The sequence below is a fragment of the Lathamus discolor genome, chromosome 11, assembly GCF_037157495.1.
Source record: "Lathamus discolor isolate bLatDis1 chromosome 11, bLatDis1.hap1, whole genome shotgun sequence".
Taxonomy (NCBI): domain Eukaryota; kingdom Metazoa; phylum Chordata; class Aves; order Psittaciformes; family Psittacidae; genus Lathamus; species Lathamus discolor.
This window is the reverse complement of record NC_088894.1, coordinates 13,502,553-13,519,540: the sequence shown is the minus strand read 5'-3', so window position 1 is coordinate 13,519,540 and position 16,988 is coordinate 13,502,553. Positions and strand designations below refer to the sequence as shown.

Sequence of the window (16,988 nt, the reverse complement as noted above, 5' to 3'; positions counted from 1 at the left end):
GCCTCCCTAGAAGAGATTCTTTCAGATTCCTTTGATAAGGTTTCTTTATACCGTGCCCATTCAGAGAAGGCTACACATCCTTGCTAAGCCGGATTTCAGAACCAACATACCATCTGCATCTAAGTGGAAGTATGCTTCTGCTAGCCTCTCTCAATAGCACTGAGGAGAAATTCTATCTCACCTTTACAATAGGAATGACAAAGTATTAAACCCAGATGTGATTTCACTTCAGTAGAAGGCCTCTGAGGGGTAAATGTTCTTAATTAAATCACTCCTCTTGCACCTTACATCATGGAATAGCTAGCTAACTATTTGGCTTTTAAGTGTGAAGGTCTTAATTTACAGGTCTGTGATTCCACATGTACTTGGGTCAAACGGTCCTTCACTATTTCTATTCCATCCAGAATTAGTACGCCTAATCACAGAAGAAAGTTTCTACTTGGTTTTGGAACACAGGGACACATGACAGAAAGCAAATAATTTGTAAGAATCGCTCTTAAGACTAATTGCTTTGTTACCTTCCTGAAACCAGTTCCACGCAAAAGAAGTTCATGGTCATCATCGGTGCCTTTCCCTGCCTGCAGGAGGTGAATTGTATACTAAGGCAGGTATGACTTAGTTCCTGACAGCACAGACCTGCTGGGAGATAGTCAAAAACTATGGCTGACAACACATTCATCTGAGGACAGCCAAATCCTAATGCTGGGCTTCCAGAAACCATTACAGCACCAGTTATAACCATGGCTTTCGGGGACTTACTGGATAGAGAAGAGGGAGCAACCAAAGGCCAGAGTGCAGAAGTTCCCTCTAGTTGCTTGCAAGGTCACCTCACTCCCAAAGCTATATTCACAAATAGGCCAAAACAGTACACTTCCCTAAGAGTCTGAACATTCAATGCATATCCACTCAAACCCACAAAATGAAGCAATCAACCCCCGAACTCAGGTTAGCATAAAACAGGGATGAAATTCTACAAATAGGGAAAAACTATTTGCAACTGCAGCTATTAAAAAGAACCCCAAAACGCAGCCATGAAGCTGCACAGTAAACAGCACAACATACACTGAGGAAAGCCTCCAGAGATCCCCTTCTGTGCTTAAAACCTGAGGAATGACTTCGAGTGCATCACCCAGCCCCAGACAAACATATTTACTTGCACGGATATGAAAGAGTGGGGAGACATGTATTTGACTCACTCTTAGCAATTCTGGAGAAAAATGATACCCAGACAGCTGAGCCAAATCTCTTTCTCCCTCTCAGACAAAAATGGATCATGATTCATCATATATACACAGTTGAATTATAATTTATGCCTTTAACAAGTTCCTTTGTGTATTTTCTTGTAAGCAAGAATTAATACACTCAGACACAGGCAAATGTTAATTTTATTGCATTGCCTTGCAGATTTACAAATGTTGAGTCTAACTCTTCTTGGCATTTGTTCCAGCCTGAAGGGAAAAAAGACCAATGTGTGACCTACGCACAGAGGTTCTCTGTTTTCTGCAGAGGATAACACTAACTTCACATCAGTGATATCCTGAACAAAATGATCCTGCCCATCTTCAGTGTGGGCAGAGATGGACAATTATCACCTTCCTCTCAGAAAGCCGTTCCCTAATTATTCATTCATGCTGTAACTCCACATGCCACTCCACAAAGCCAGGAAGGTGACATAAGAAAGGTCTATTAGGCTAACGTAAAACTTCACTCAGTTCAGTGGAGTCCAAGTAGAATTCAGCCACCTGGTATTCATACATACATCACGTCTATGATGTTTGCGCACTGAATGAGTAGTTCACGAAGCAACACTAATGATGATAATAACCCTTCTGTTCTTTCCAGGAGAAGCTCAGAAAGCCCTCCAGTTACTGGAACAAAAAGAAAACACCCACTCAGAAGCAGGAAGAGTCCTCATTCCTCCTCTCTGCTGCAGGAGAAATAAAAGGAATTCTGCTGCAAGCTCTCCACGAGGTGATGCAATGCATTCAAGGGAAGTGATGAGTTGCACACACGGCTCGAGCTGTGTTCACTTCCCTAGGCCAGGCAAAGCAGACTCGGGTAAGAAAGCACTCAGAACCCATTTGTACCTTAACTTTGCTATCTGTTACCTCAAAATGCCCCCCATTAAGAGCATTCAGCACAGGCTCCTTCTCCAAGTTGAAGAGGGAAGATTAGAGAGCAAACGCTGACTGCATTTCTGGTGAACCAGACCTGTCAGTGCCACAAATGTCATGAACACTAATGGTGTAGTCAGCAGCCATTTGGTAATATCCTGCCATAATGTCCTAAAGCACCATAAAAAAGCTGGGATCCTTTAGCTCAGTTGCAAACAGAGAATCACAAGGACACTTGTGGCACTTCTGAGCCACTGCACAGCATTACTGCCTGCTACTCGACAAGCTTTACACACACAGAATCCATGAAAATACGATCAGTGGCATTCCCCACGTGTATATTGCATCTTCCAAACTACAGTTAGACACTGCAAGCAAGTGAGGCTCTTAGAAGGTTAAAAATGGATTAATTTCTACCACAAACACACCTTTGGTGAATAACAGATCCCGTTTCCCTTTGCAGAGAATGTGTGGGCTCTTTCTGGAATAAGCAAGCAAAGCCCAGCAATTCTCACTCTGAATACTATAATTTGCTCATCCATAAATTCATAGTATCTAAACTGTTTCTTAGACAAACAGAATGTCTACTTAGAAAGCAATTCATCAAGAAACAGCATGATATGGATCATGGGTATAGATACAAATCTATGTATATACAAACACACATACACACCAAGTAAAGTAGCGCTTACACTAAGTGTGGTTTACATACACGAAGGGGTAAGCAGTCAGGCAGATGGAGCCAGATCTTCAGCCTGTGTGCTGGCTGTGTATCTGCTAACTTGGAACAGGGGAACTTCACAAAAGCAAGCCTGAGATTTAACAGTAAATCCAACACCAAGGAATGCTGTGGAGACAGGCACATGGCAGGATGGCTTTGTAGCAAGAGTAGAATCGTATTTAATACAATTAAAAGTAGCTACTTCAGTCGAGTCAGCCCTGGTTAAGTCTCCATTGGAGTTCATTTGCAACTGATGGTGAAATCCTTTGAATGTGCAAATATTAAATGCTTTATTAATATTATTCTTGCAACTGCTGCAGGAACGGGCAGGGCCAAACCCTTGGAATACTGCAAGCTTGTAACATGACAAATAAGGCCAGTACTTTTGCCTGACTAGCTTTAACACATTTCCTTGTTGTACCAACCAAGCATTGGCCTTAAAAACACAAAAAAAGCTCAGGCCCTACTTTACCACCAAGGAATTTCTGTGATCCAACATAAACTAAACAGCCATGTCCATCACGCATCACCCAACACCAGCACATAAAGACAGTATTTACAGAAAAAGGGCAATGAAAACTGTGAGATGGAAATAAAGAGGTGCAGGGGAAATCTGCTGGCTGTACTTTGAACTTCTGTAACAGGATTAAAGTATTGTGCCCCGCCAGCACGATCATGCAGAGCATTGAATCCCTCCTTGGTAACATAAACTTAGGCAAACACCCAAAAAAGATCAGAAAGCGATGACTGAAAGCATAGGTTACAGAAGGAAACGAGACATTGAATTAGGAAAGGTTAAAAGGACTAGGTCAGGTTCAGTCCTGCAAAGCAAAGACTTAACTGCATGCAACTATATAAAGGAGGTTATAAAAGAGACCAACAACTGATTATTCTCCCTGGCCAAGGACTGAACAAAAAACTACTGAGATGAAGCCATAAAAAGGAAAACGAAGGCCTGAGAAACTTTCTAATTCAAGCAGTGGAACAAGCAGCCCAAAGGCTGTCACTACTCATCGCTGAGGGTATTCAGGCTTAAGTAAACACCCATCTGTTAAAGGATGTTTTGTTGTAATAGCTCCTGCAAGGCGGTGGAATGAGAGTCCCACCGAAGACTGAGGACGCAACACCTACAATTCATTTCTTTAATTTCATCAATTAATTTCAGGTTTTGAAACATTTACTCAGAACAACAAACATCTGGTTCTTAATCCCCCAGTTAACGCTGCTTCCAGCCCTAAGGAATTAATCATAGAAATCACGGAAACAGTTTATTTATGGAGTAAAACAAATTGCCTACCAAGGTCTACACTGCTAATAGAGCAGTGTAACTGTCCTTTTTCCCCCTCCTTTTTTGACATTTTAATTTAAAAAATAAAGAGTTGAAAGTCGTCCCCGGGCAGAGGCTTTGCAGCAGTGTGTCAGCAGAGGATTACACAGCACTGCAGACTCAGGCTCTCACTCATGGTACTGACCTGCGATCTAAGGATGAGAAGTACTGTAAAAAGGGCTGGATATTATCATTAGTATTCAGGAGGCCAGAATTCCGTGGCTTGGTTGAATTCAAAGGGATCTTCTGAAAGCAGACACATCTGAGAGAAGAAAAGAGCTCTGCTGTGAAGGCAGGCGGGCTGCCCAGGCAGGGGCCAAGCCATGCTTCCTGCCACCGGCTCCCAGCAGGCTGCGCTGCAGACTTGCTTAGCACCATTGAACCAAACCGACTCCTGCTACTGTTTTGTTTTCACCACTTCCACAATGTAGTATTTTAATCTATTAACAACTACAAAAAGGTAATGGTAAGGTAATATTTAAGATGCCATACTGATAAGGAAAATCTGTATTACTTATTGCATTCTCAGAACCCATGTGTTCTGGCACTCCTGTCTCTACTCTTCATGCCAAGGAGCTTTCCCAGCTACAGCTGTCCACCAGAAGATACTCATTCATAGAGTCTCAGCCTGGTTTGTGTTGGAAGGGACCTCAAAGCTCATCCAGCTCCAACCCCTGCCACGGGCAGGGACCCCTTCCACTGGAGCAGCTTGCTCCAAGCCCCTGTGTCCAACCTGGCCTTGAGCACTGCCAGGGATGGGGCAGCCACAGCTTCTCTGGGCACCCTGTGCCAGCGCCTCAGCACCCTCACAGGGAACAACTTCTTCCCAATGTCTAATCTAAATCCACCCTCTATTCCATGAACACCTCTGTTGCCATCTCTTACACCCTGCAGCCCAATGGATTTACACCCCACTGCTTCCAGCTGCTGTGAAGAAATTAAACGGAATGGAAAGCCAACCACCATAATCATTCCAGCACTCTGGCTTTAAAGATGTCCCTGCCTGTGGGAGTGGCACGTACTGTTCATCGGCTGACTCGCCCAGCTCTGCCACTACATTAATTTTAAATAAACATCTTTAATTCCCACAAAACAGACTTTTCAATACATACCAAATACGAGCAACAAGCATTACAATTCTGTGCAGCAACCCAGACTCTCAATAATAGCTCCAAACGTCTGTGTTAGCTTCAGGGACTCTAATTGACCACTATAATTTACTTCAAGGTTAGTGTGATTTGGACAGCCCTTGAAAACGTGTTTTTGTTACTAGAGCCTTCTGTGCAATTCTGCTGCGGTCAAGCTTTTTCTACCTACTAATTTCACATTCTGTGCTGTGTGAATACTCCTAAGACAAGACATCAGTAAGTAACATGAGGATCCGAGTAATTTCTCCGTATGCTCTTTCAAATCTCTTCAGGTAATATTTCCTTATCAGCATATTCACGTTGGCAGCTGCTTTACTTTTGCATCTTTCTACAACAAATCTCTCAGTGTTTCTTATTTGCTGTCTGGCCTTCATTAAATTTGCAGCTGCTCTAAGATCTTTGTATCATTTATTAGTGCTACTAGATGCCACTAAGTGATGTATTAAGAGGGAAAAACACCTCTAGTTAGTTTTAGAAGAAATAACTGTAAAAGCCTTGTCAAAAATTACATTTGTGCTTTGGGATTTGGTTTGTTTGGCATTTTTACTCTGCTGTTCCAGACTGTTGTTTCGCTACTTATTTCTCCATGGTTCCAGTGTACTTCAGATGATAATGCATTTCCATATAGAGTCCTGAAAGATAGATCCTTTACCATTTAGAGCTGGCAAGTATTGAACTCATCCAATCCAAGCCATATAAGCCTTCTCATTAATTCCTTGCTTTCCAAATTGGATCAAAACTGTGCATGTTCCTATTCCTTCAGTTCACTCTGGTATCAGTTAATTCAAAGATCTGCTATGTGTCTTTAGCTAGGTCTTCAGCAGGGTCAGGGAACAGGACACAAGGTAGGAGGCTGAGATATTATGGAGATTAAATTGCCATGATTAAAAAGCAGCAACATCCAGAACAATGAAATACCAGAAAACTGCAACATTCCCAATGAACTCTGGGGATGCCACAGCCGAATCAAGTGGAATGAGGCGTCACATGCTCTGAAAGATCCTGTTCTGAACAAGCTCCAATAATAAAACCATCCCACAACTTAACCAGCCTTTAGTGATGGAGAAACTGCAGCTAGGCTGGTATCTTGTGTGCTTGTTTTCTAGTGACAAAAAGCATACAGGGATGAAGACTGGGCTGTCAATCAGGGAGCTATTGTATCAGCTCTACATGGTAGCCTTAACACGCAGCGAGCAATTACAAGTCTCTTACCCCAGTAATTACAGCCATAAGAATACCTCTTGAACAACACGACGTTCCAGTTCTGCCATGTAGCTCATGCTTCTCAGAGTGCAATGCACTAACCGTAACAAATACTTCCTTCTTAAGACTGAAATCAAAGTCTTAACTGGCTGGTTAGGTCTCTCTATCATTATTTCCATTAGAGGGGCTTGTGCTGCTACTGTAGGTGGCAAGGAACACAAACAAACTTAGCGGGCTTTCTTAAGTTCTTTTTCAATGGGAACAAAGCATTCCACAGCATTTTTAAGGCTAGAGAACCGACTCCCACACATATCACAATGGTGACTCCAGTGGGAAACGAAACTATTGGAAACCACCATTATTGTGAGCTCTTTAGAGAATATTCCTATCACATGGAAGACTGATATTATTGGATGCTCTCAATATATGTTAGTAAATTATTCTGGTAACTCTCTGTCGGAAATGGGTGGGTTTTCCATATGAAAATTTCAGCCTGAAATCCCAGCCAAATCAAGCACTAACTACTACAGTTAATTTTTCAGGAGTTTGTCTTTCTCAGAATAAGAATTTAAAGCTGTCAGTTAAGAGCTAAATGGTTACTGGAAGGTCCAATATTCCCAGACGTTACAACACTTTACTTTTTCTGCCCTCTCAAAAATGTCCCTCCCGGAAAAGCCAGCTCTGTGATCCTGAAACATGCAAAAAACTGGTCAAGCCTTAGAATGTTATACCTGAAACACTGCCTCTCTGTTGAGCACAGGATTAAAGTACAAATAAGCTATGTAAAATGATTCAACAAACATATCAAATGGCAAATGTTGGGAAAAGACATGCACATTTATGAACTCTGTTGTCAAATTATTTTGAACACAAAAGTCATACTGGGTTCTGTTCTGGTACCCAGACGCAGTAAGCTCCCATTTAGGGCTCAGAGTTGATTCTCTCAGGGAACAGCATCTCCCCACTGTTGCTGGGGATCCTTACTTACCAGTTGGGACAGCAGGATCCATTGTTGGCTTTTCCCAGGTATTGATCTGCTCCCAGGTAAATCCATTGGTTCCCAAGGCCACGCTATAACCACAATTACTGTAGTGCTCATCAAACGAACAACCACCTAAAACCAAGAAAAACAAACACATTCCTGTATTATTTATTTATCTCTCATTATGGCCTGTCAATTGCTTAAATATTTCGTACCCAAGTTTACACAGGGAAAGAAAAAACCCCAAAATTATTACATTTCAGGCAGCAGAGGAGGAATTCAGAAAACATTTCTGTTCTTTCCACACTATGTATCCATTGGAAGTCTTTGTTTTCTTCCCTCCATGCTACTGTTTCCTAGATCGGTTCCCTTTATTTCAACTTACTGCCTTTACATTTACAAGCACGTGATGTGCACATGCAAGAAAATTTGCATTTGGGTCCCTGCAACTGCGAGTTCATTACATAAACCCCCAAGTCAGGTATTAAAAGCAAATATACCCCCAAAAATAGAACAGGGGAGTGAGAAGTGGGAGGCTGGAAGAAGGAACACAGATGGTAAACAAGTACATTGCTGTTCCTACAGGGAATCCTCATTTCACTTTTAAGCCTTGAATTACACAAGGTTGGGTTACACCTATGGAAAGTGCAACCTGCCTTTTAACCATCTCTTCTGCATAACAACACGCAGCTCTGTGTGGCACACGACTGTTTCTCAAGGTCTTTTCTGTCAATACTTTTGAATGCAGTGTTGTTCTTGACAACAAGAGAGTAACAAGGAGTGGATGGCAACTCGCATTCACACCTTCCGCACTGTTGACTGTGATGTTCCCTACTGCAGGTCCTGAAATACTTAGAAGGAGTTAACTGTCATAAATAACCTGGCAGCTCCCTCAACACTTGTGGATCAAGAGAAATCCATGAACACTGCAATGAAGTTCTGTATTTTAGGATCATAGAATAGTTAGGGTTGGAAAGGACCTCAAGATCATCCAGTTCCAAACCCCCTGCCATGGGCAGGGACACCTCACACTAAACCAGGGCACCCAAGGCCTCATCCAACCTGGCCTTGAACACTGCCACGGATGGAGCACTCACAACCTCCCTGGGCAACCAATTCCAGTGCCTCACCACCCAAACAGTAAAGAACTTCCTTCTTATATCCAATCTAAACTTCCCCTGTTTCAGTTTGAACCCATCACCCCTTGTCCTGTCACTGCAGTCCCTGATGGAAGAGTCCCTCCCCAGCATCCCTATAGGCCCCCTTCAGATACTGGAAGGCTGCTCTGAGGTCTCCACGCAGCCTTCTCTTCTCCAGGCTGAACAGCCCCAACTTCCTCAGCCTGTCTTCATACGGGAGGTGCTCCAGTCCCCTGATCATCCTCGTGGCCTCCTCTGGACTTATTCCAACAGTTCCATGTCCAACACGGATCTTTGAAATGCGTGTCACGCAGGCAAATGAAGCTATTTTATTTCCTGCTAGGATGGATATTCCTCTGCTGCTGTTCCTTACCGTACCTCAGGCACATCCACCCAACTTAGTCTGCCAAGCATATTTCAGTACTGGATCCACTAGATCAGGCAGCCCAGGTCCTTGAGTTTAGACATTAATCATGTCAACAGCGTCTCTGTACAGCTCTGGCTTTCCCTCTTAGGGAAGCAAGGATACATTTTCTCTGCAGATACTGTTCCTCCAAAGGCAACTGGACATCTCACACTTCCAGGCTGCAAGGACTGAGCTCAAGGCAACAGTAACTTGCTCTGCCAGCCAAGCTGCCAATTGCTCTTGACACTAATCAGAGTTACAGAGATGCTCCTGACTCTTTACTCCTTCCCACAGGCTGCACTGCCTATATGCACTGAACAGATGGAATATGAGTGATCCATGGTCCTTTTGCGATAAGGATTATCCAACACTGAGGACGCAGAAGCCTTCTTTGGTTTCCACCTATATTTTCTATTGTCTAGCTCCAGAAAAGGCCAAACTTGTCTTTCTTTGTTCCTGCAGAACTCCTCATAAACGATGAACACAAATATATACCATGTCATTAATATTTATTAAATCCTCATTCTGCTAAAGGACTTTATGCTCACTCCAACCACAACTGGTTTTCTACAAAGCTTCACATATTATTTCTATTTAAGTATATACTGGAAGGACTTGTAGGGTAGAGTGCCTGACACCCCCCAAAAAATCACAGAATCATAGAATAGTTACGGTTAGAAAGACCTTAAGATCATCTAGGTCCAACCCCCCTGCCATGGGCAGGGACACCTCACACTAAACCATGTCAACCAAGGCTCTGTGCAACCTGGCCTTGAACACAGACAGGGATGCAGCACTCACAACTTCCCTGGGCAACCCATTCCAGTGCCTCAGCACCCTTACAGTAAAGTAAAAATACCCTGTTGTTGAAGAAGACTTTAAATACAAGCTTCTCCTAAAAAAACATTTGATATACCGTGTATTTCCATGATAAATAAATCTGACTACAGCACATTCTTTGACCCTCGTAAACTTGCCTGTTAGAGTCGAGTCTCTGGAAATGTTTCCTTTGTGTCAGTATTTTACACTCTTTTAGTAATTTCTTCTTTAAATTTACCGCACTTGTGAAGCATTGCCAGCTGTCAAAATGAGCAGGATTACACTTAAAATGTTTCCTTAATTCGATAACTCTAATATAGGTGAAAAAGTTCAAGTTTAGAATATTAAACATGCTCATTAAAATGTCTAAGGGAAAAACCAAGGTGTTTTGGATTGTGTGGGAGTATGCAATGCAACTGAAAGTCACCTTTTTCACAGCGAGAGGGTACGAGAGACAACATCAAACCGCCTGCTCTCAGCCTCTAACCAGAGCATTCTAATTTCGCTAGATTCCCTTTAATAGCACAACTCCAGACACAGACCATCCCCACACAACCTCTGCTCAGCGCACTGCAGCGCACAGTAACGCTGCTGTCTCTGAGCTATTACTTTGAAGGGATTGTAAACAAAGTCTCTGATGGAGCCAGACAATTGCACGAGGCCTCATGTACACAGAGAAAATTGCACAGGCGCTGTTCCAAGGTCCCAGAAGCAAAACAAGCAACAGCAGCAAAATACAGGGTAGCAACCCTCATATGACAGGGAATGTAACTATCGATACCTTGCTTTAATCAGCTAAGTTATTTTACACACACTGAAGCAGGCAAAGTCAGCAGAGGTGCTGAGTGGATACAGTGAGAACCTGGGGAAGATTGGGAGTTTCCACTGATAAGAGACAACACCTGGGGAAGCTTCTAAAGTGCCTTGTCTGAAAGCCAAAGCTAACCTTGTAATACAATTAGGTAAGAAAGGCAAGGATAAACCATAGAGAGCCTGAAAAATAGCAGCAAGACATCTACATTTTAAAGACCTAACAGGTTAATGGAGAAACCTCCAAATGCGGAGTGGCAGGGCAATAAACCAGAAGGATTAATTTACCAGAAGCAACAGAATTGGAACTTGTAGGTGAATTTGCAGGAAATGAGGACAAGGAGAAAAAAACTGAGTCAATTTTAAGCAGGCTGGCTGCAGGAATCTTGGGTACCAAGAGGAGGGAAGTCTCCATCTGCTTCTTGCTATGGGGTGTCAAAAGAGCAGAATTAAAAGGGAAGTTGGGAACCAGAGCTATATTAACTCGGTACATAAAAGTCAGCAACTCCTCTGTTCGCACTATTACAGTGTACATAATACTACAGAACAGGAAAGAAACTTCAGAAAGGGAAGAATCACAACATCTACAATACATACCATCGGTGGTCTTACTCCTACCCTTTCTGCAGAGCATGGCACATAGCACCACAGCTCCTGTTACAGGCAGCCACGCTCAAATGCAGCTCTGAAACTTCCACCCCACCCCACCTCAGCTCAGCTCAGCTCAGCTCGGGAACCCCATGCCCAGCGCGCTCCCCCCTCGCTGACCCCAGGACACCTTCCCTCACTGTTCCTCTCCCCTTCTGCCCTTCCTTAAGCACGATTCCCAGAGGCTCCCGCAGCTGCGCTGGGGGAGCGCCCGGCGCCGGTGCTGCGCGGTGCGGTGCAGCCCGGCCTCTCCCGGCAGAGACCCCCCCTCCAGCACCCGGCCGCGGAGCACAGCTCTTACAAACACATCGGCTTCGAAAACGCAAACCCAGATGTGGGTCGTGTTTCTCCGCCCCTCCCCTGGAAGAGGCGCTTCCGTGCTCAGCTCCTGGCATCGAGCGTTGCGCGTTGGGACACGAGCACGCAGCGGCACGATCCTTAAAAACGCAATTACACCCCATTAGCGAGCCTCAGTTCAAACTGCGTTTGAAGTGTCCGCTTCAGGAGGGGCAATAACTCTAAAATCAACTGACAGGCGAAACTGACCAGATGTGTTATGTTCATAAGCTGAACATTAAGTGTTTCCAAAGACACACTACCTATGTGGACACCTAAATATGAGCTACACCTGAATATACTAGAACATAAAGGGGAAGGGGGGAGGTTAGATCCATCCTAAAGCAGAATCATCCATTGCTGAAACACGACTGCTTGGCAGGAGAACAGAGCTATCCATAAACATAGACAAAATAATCCTCAAATTGAAAGTCAAAGATAACCACTCAATGAATTGAGGTACCACGTTTGCACGTTATCACTTTAGCCGCAGTATCAGAAAGGTGTTTGAGGAACATGAAAACAGCTACACATCTGCTAAAACAGGGTTCTGCACCTTCATGTATTAACAAGAATGAGAATTTTTTAGGAAGCAAATGGGGATCTTGGAGTCTTTCCCGTGTTTGGCTGAAAATTAAACAGTGACAAATGCAGCTGCTAAGTGGGGCAAAAGAAAAATCGAATGGGTATGACTGATATTGCTAGATAATGCATGTGGTGTTGACCCCTTTTCACAAAATGAAACCCAAACAAGAAGCTCTTCTCTTCCTGAAAAGGGTCATATTGAAGCAAATAACAGCTCACATAGGAAGGATAAAATATCCCTTGTTTTACACTGCAGGCTTGTAACAATGGCACTGCTCATCTGAATGATGCTAATTAATCTTGAGCAGACCTATCATCAGTCACTGAGACATGCCCCCGGATTAAATGTAAACCAGCCTTGCATAAATTGAATGCCGCCTTTGAATATATAATTGAATTTGCAGAAGTGTGCGCCAGGGGGGTGTTTAAATAAGTGCACAAATATGATAGAAAGAACTTCACGCCATAGTATCTAATTCAGTAAGCAAAAATAATGGCAGGGCGCAGTCCAATTAGTGTTTGATTTATTTATTTTAACAAATCCAATTAGGAAAATGTTTTATAAAGTCATCCAATGTCAAACTCCCAACGACAAAACGGATCTAAAAAAATCCAATACTTGCAAAAAGAGATAAAGAAACATACTGCGTGAGAAGCCTCATTGGTTATCCTGTGCTTCTACATGCACACAGAAAACAGCACAGATTCAGACATCATTTGGAGTGCTTACAACATATCCATGGTGAGAAGGAGTAGAGACACAGCAAGCACATCAGTCTCCTTTGTCCCATTTCAGGTCTTTTTCTGGGATATAATAAATAAGGGAGAAAACTAACTATTTAAGAAAAAGGGGGGGGGGGGGGGGGAATAACACATAAATGCTTTAAAAGCATGCAGTACTTCGCTGGGGAACATCCCTTCCGAGACTCTCCTGAGAGCTGAGATATCAGTTCATCAGTTTAGACCTTGGCCTCAAGAAATATGAGCAAGTAGAGGAAGAAACACACACTGTTATGATGAGGTAGTACTTAGGAACTATAAAGCTCCAGAAATGAACATGCTGCTGTTTCTGATCATCCCTTCTCATCTCTTCCAAAGACATTCTTGCTTACAAGGGCTGTAAGAGATATATTTGACTCACTAGGATAATTTCTATTGTGGGATTTATTATACAAAAACACATTAATAACTTCTTTGTTTATCGAACTGTGAGACTTCACACGGTATATGCTTGGGACATCTTGCTTCATATTCTTAGGGAGGGAGAGGAGAATAAAAACGTGCATGTAAAGTCTGCGTGGGGTTGCTTTGTTTAAGATGGGATAAACAAAGGGATTTGGGGGTTCCCTCCCCTAGGAAGAGTACTTAGTGTTTTATGTGCTTTCTGCTCCTTACAGAAAGATTAAGACAGAAGACATCAGAAACATACATACAAGCAACCCAAAATGCTAAGCTGATCTCCTAAGAAAATAAGAAAGCAGATCCATATTCTCCAGACTAGACCTACTGCTAACGAGCACTGTCCACAGGCTCAGCTCTCAACAGACATCCTGCCAAAGAGAAGGACAAGCATGGAGAGACTGAACTTGTCACTTGAGGTGTCATTAGTTTTAAATGTGACACCCTAAAAGCAATGCATTTTGTATAGCCCCAGGTATCTGCACAGCACAGGATGGGAAGCCTGAGAAGAGGCAACAGCAATGGGTATCTCATCTGTCAGAAAATCACCCTGCTGCCATCACATTATCAACCTGCTTTTCTAACTGGCTAGTTTCAATCAGTACTTCATTATTTTATATTTATTTTTAATATTATTTATTATTAGTGGCATTTATTATATTTTATTATTATATATATTATTATTTATTAGTGGCATTATTATTTGTTTTTCTAACTGGCCAATTTCAATCAGTACGTCATTATTTTACTGAGCTATTTATTCTGTATTCCCAGATTTTCAGGAAAAAGGTTTCTGCAAAGAAAGAGGAGTTATCTTTACTGAGTCAAAGGGCACCATATGTTCGCCGTGTATTTAAACTCAAACTCCACAAGGGAAAGGTCCTATAACTCCTCAAGCTGCAAGGAAAAGCTTTGATCAAGTTGTATGCCTTGCTTCAAGGATCTACACCAAGAGAAACTGAGAAACAGAATCCCTAGTGTGTAATAAGGTATAAACTCCTAAGTAAAACATTCATAACATCTTCTGATGTCAGTTGTTTAAGAACTGAGCTTAGGCCTACCATAAATTCAGATAAGTCACTCAACGATGAAACACAGATGCGCTGAAAACCAGCTTCTCCACTTCTGGTGCTCACAAAAGTGCTTCTCTACAGGTATCCAGATGTTCTGGGGTTTAGAAGTAAACATCAGTGATTTCTCTAATGCCTCAAACACATTTCTGTATGTGATTTGGTTTCTGCTGCAAGATCCGTCCTCATTGATGAGGTATTACTCATCTGCCACAGATGAGTTCCATCTCTTTTCCTTTCCATCTTACTCTTAACACAGTATTATTAGAGTTACATATGAGCAGAGAAAGTTTTATCTGCACTCTGGAAGGTGCAAGTCCTCTGAGATACTGGTAACAATTGCTTGGTTTAGATACAAATCATTCTGGTTAGAATTGACCGAATTTCATTCCTTTCTCATGGTCTCTGTTCTGGCAATCAGTTCTCTCACATACGGGGTAGAAGGGTACAGAAAGTGGGTGTTTTTAACCGCACCAATGAAAATCACTTCAGGATTAAAATGTATGTGTATAGCTTGATGGTTTGTTTTCCTATATCAAGTTAATCCTTAGGGGAAAAAAAAAAAACACCACCATAAAACCCCAAAACTGGAGCACAGCTTAGAAAAGCTCTTCATTTCAACTGGAAACGGTAATGGTCCCAAAGCAGGCTCAGGATTGGCATTTTTTATGCCACTGTGATTTCAAGTGCTATCAGCCTATTAAGGAAGACTACCGTACCAGTATACATCTTTTTTAAGTCGTTTACAAATCTGTATGCCATGTCAAATGGCTGTCTCTGCAGATTCATAGATTTACTGAATTGTTTGGGCTGAAAGAGACTTTAAAGCTCATCCAGTTCCACCCCCTGCCACAGAGAGGGCCCCCTTCCCCTGGAGCAGCTTGCTCCAAGCCCCTGTGTCCAACCTGACCTTGAGCACTGCCAGGGATGGGGCAGCCACAGCTTCTCTGGGCACCCTGTGCCAGCGCCTCAGCACCCTCACAGGGAAGAGCTTCTGCCTAAGAGCTCATCCCAGTTTTTCCTCTGGCAGGTTGAAATCATTGCCCCTCATCCTGTTGCTACATTACAACATTACATGTCTATTTCCACACACTTTGAAGCAGTTTATGAGCACAATTTCCATGCACACATACAACACATGCACAAATTCAGTGGTTGCATGTTCATGTCCTAGAAACCTTGCTACAATCAAAATATTACTGACACTGCATAAGGGACCCTGTGTGGTCTTCATGACTGTCACCAATAACATATCTGAATGTTGGGAAAGGAAGAGATCAAATAGGTCTGATGTTGTCTGATGAAACACCTAAAGACAAAATCACCTCCCGGTAATAAGTTTTTCTTCCAATACTTCTCCACAGAAATTATTGGTCCCAAATGTGCAATAGAGTCTGATAAAGTTTATGAGTTATCTTCTAATCCCTTGAAACCACTCTGCTGCAAAACAACCATTGTGCCTAGGATACTGGCATATATGGAACAAGTACTTAAGCTTTATTTCCTAAACTTGTCAGGTTAAGCTAAGTTTTCATTCTTGAATTCATTGTTATAGGTTTCTCTTTGCAGAAGCTTACCTACATCTCATGATTTGAGCCCTGGACCGGCTCATACATTCATTACTAATTCTGTACTTTATAATCCACCAAAGATGAGTGAAAGCGCTTTGAAGTATCCTAGGAGTAAAACTAACACTAAATGTCATTTGTTTAAATTTATGTGTCCAAATTCTAGGATGACTCATGTAACTTCACTTGCCAGAATGTCTGTCCTTTATTTAATACCAGGAATATCTTTTTCCTGCTGACAGCTTAGCTGTCACTATTTCAATAGCTCAATATTAACATTTTATTGCTTTATTTAAAAGTGTCATTATTAACATATCTATAATCTCATTGGATTTCTTAAGCTATGGAACAAAGCCCGTTAATACACTGCATCTTTCAAAGAGCCCTAACTTTGCAAGTTCAGTTTAGTTTCAGTCTGCTGAAGCACACCAAGATTTATGTGAAGAGATTTCAGACTTGTCTATCCCAGTGTAATGAAACTTGTAAAATTAACACCAGTCTTCAAAACCATACAAGATCCTTAAACACACATTCCTCACCATCTTTTATTATTCTAGCTAATAACCTTTGTAATTAAGTAGTTAGTGGCTTCCTGCTTTATTCATAGGATAAAATGAAGATTCCTTTTTAAAAATGCAAATTTATACCACTTTTATTCTTGTAGTCTAAATAGAAAGCCTTAGTTCGCTTCCGTTTATTTCTTAAGTTACAAGGCCACTTGTTTTTCTCTAAAATAATGCCATTCTGTATTCCAAAAAAATCCATCTTAAATGACTAGCCATGGTTTTTGGAGATGTGCTGTATTTGTCAGTGAAGACCATTTGCGGGTATTCATTGTTTTTGCAGTTTCACCAAATGCTACATCAACTGTTGCACTGGAGTCTTGGATCAGTCAACTCTCTGCTGACTTACTTCATTTCAGCATTAGGTAAT

General features: G+C 42.2%; 1 protein-coding gene across 1 annotated transcript in view; it reads right to left on the bottom strand.

Moving 5' to 3' along the window:
* Positions 1–16,988, bottom strand: part of PTPRT (protein tyrosine phosphatase receptor type T) — a 475,914-nt gene that overhangs the window by 338,216 nt on the left and 120,710 nt on the right. The window contains exon 2 of the mRNA XM_065691506.1: positions 7,502–7,627. Within this exon, the coding sequence (XP_065547578.1) occupies positions 7,502–7,627 (126 nt within the window). The remainder of the gene's footprint in view (positions 1–7,501; positions 7,628–16,988) is intronic.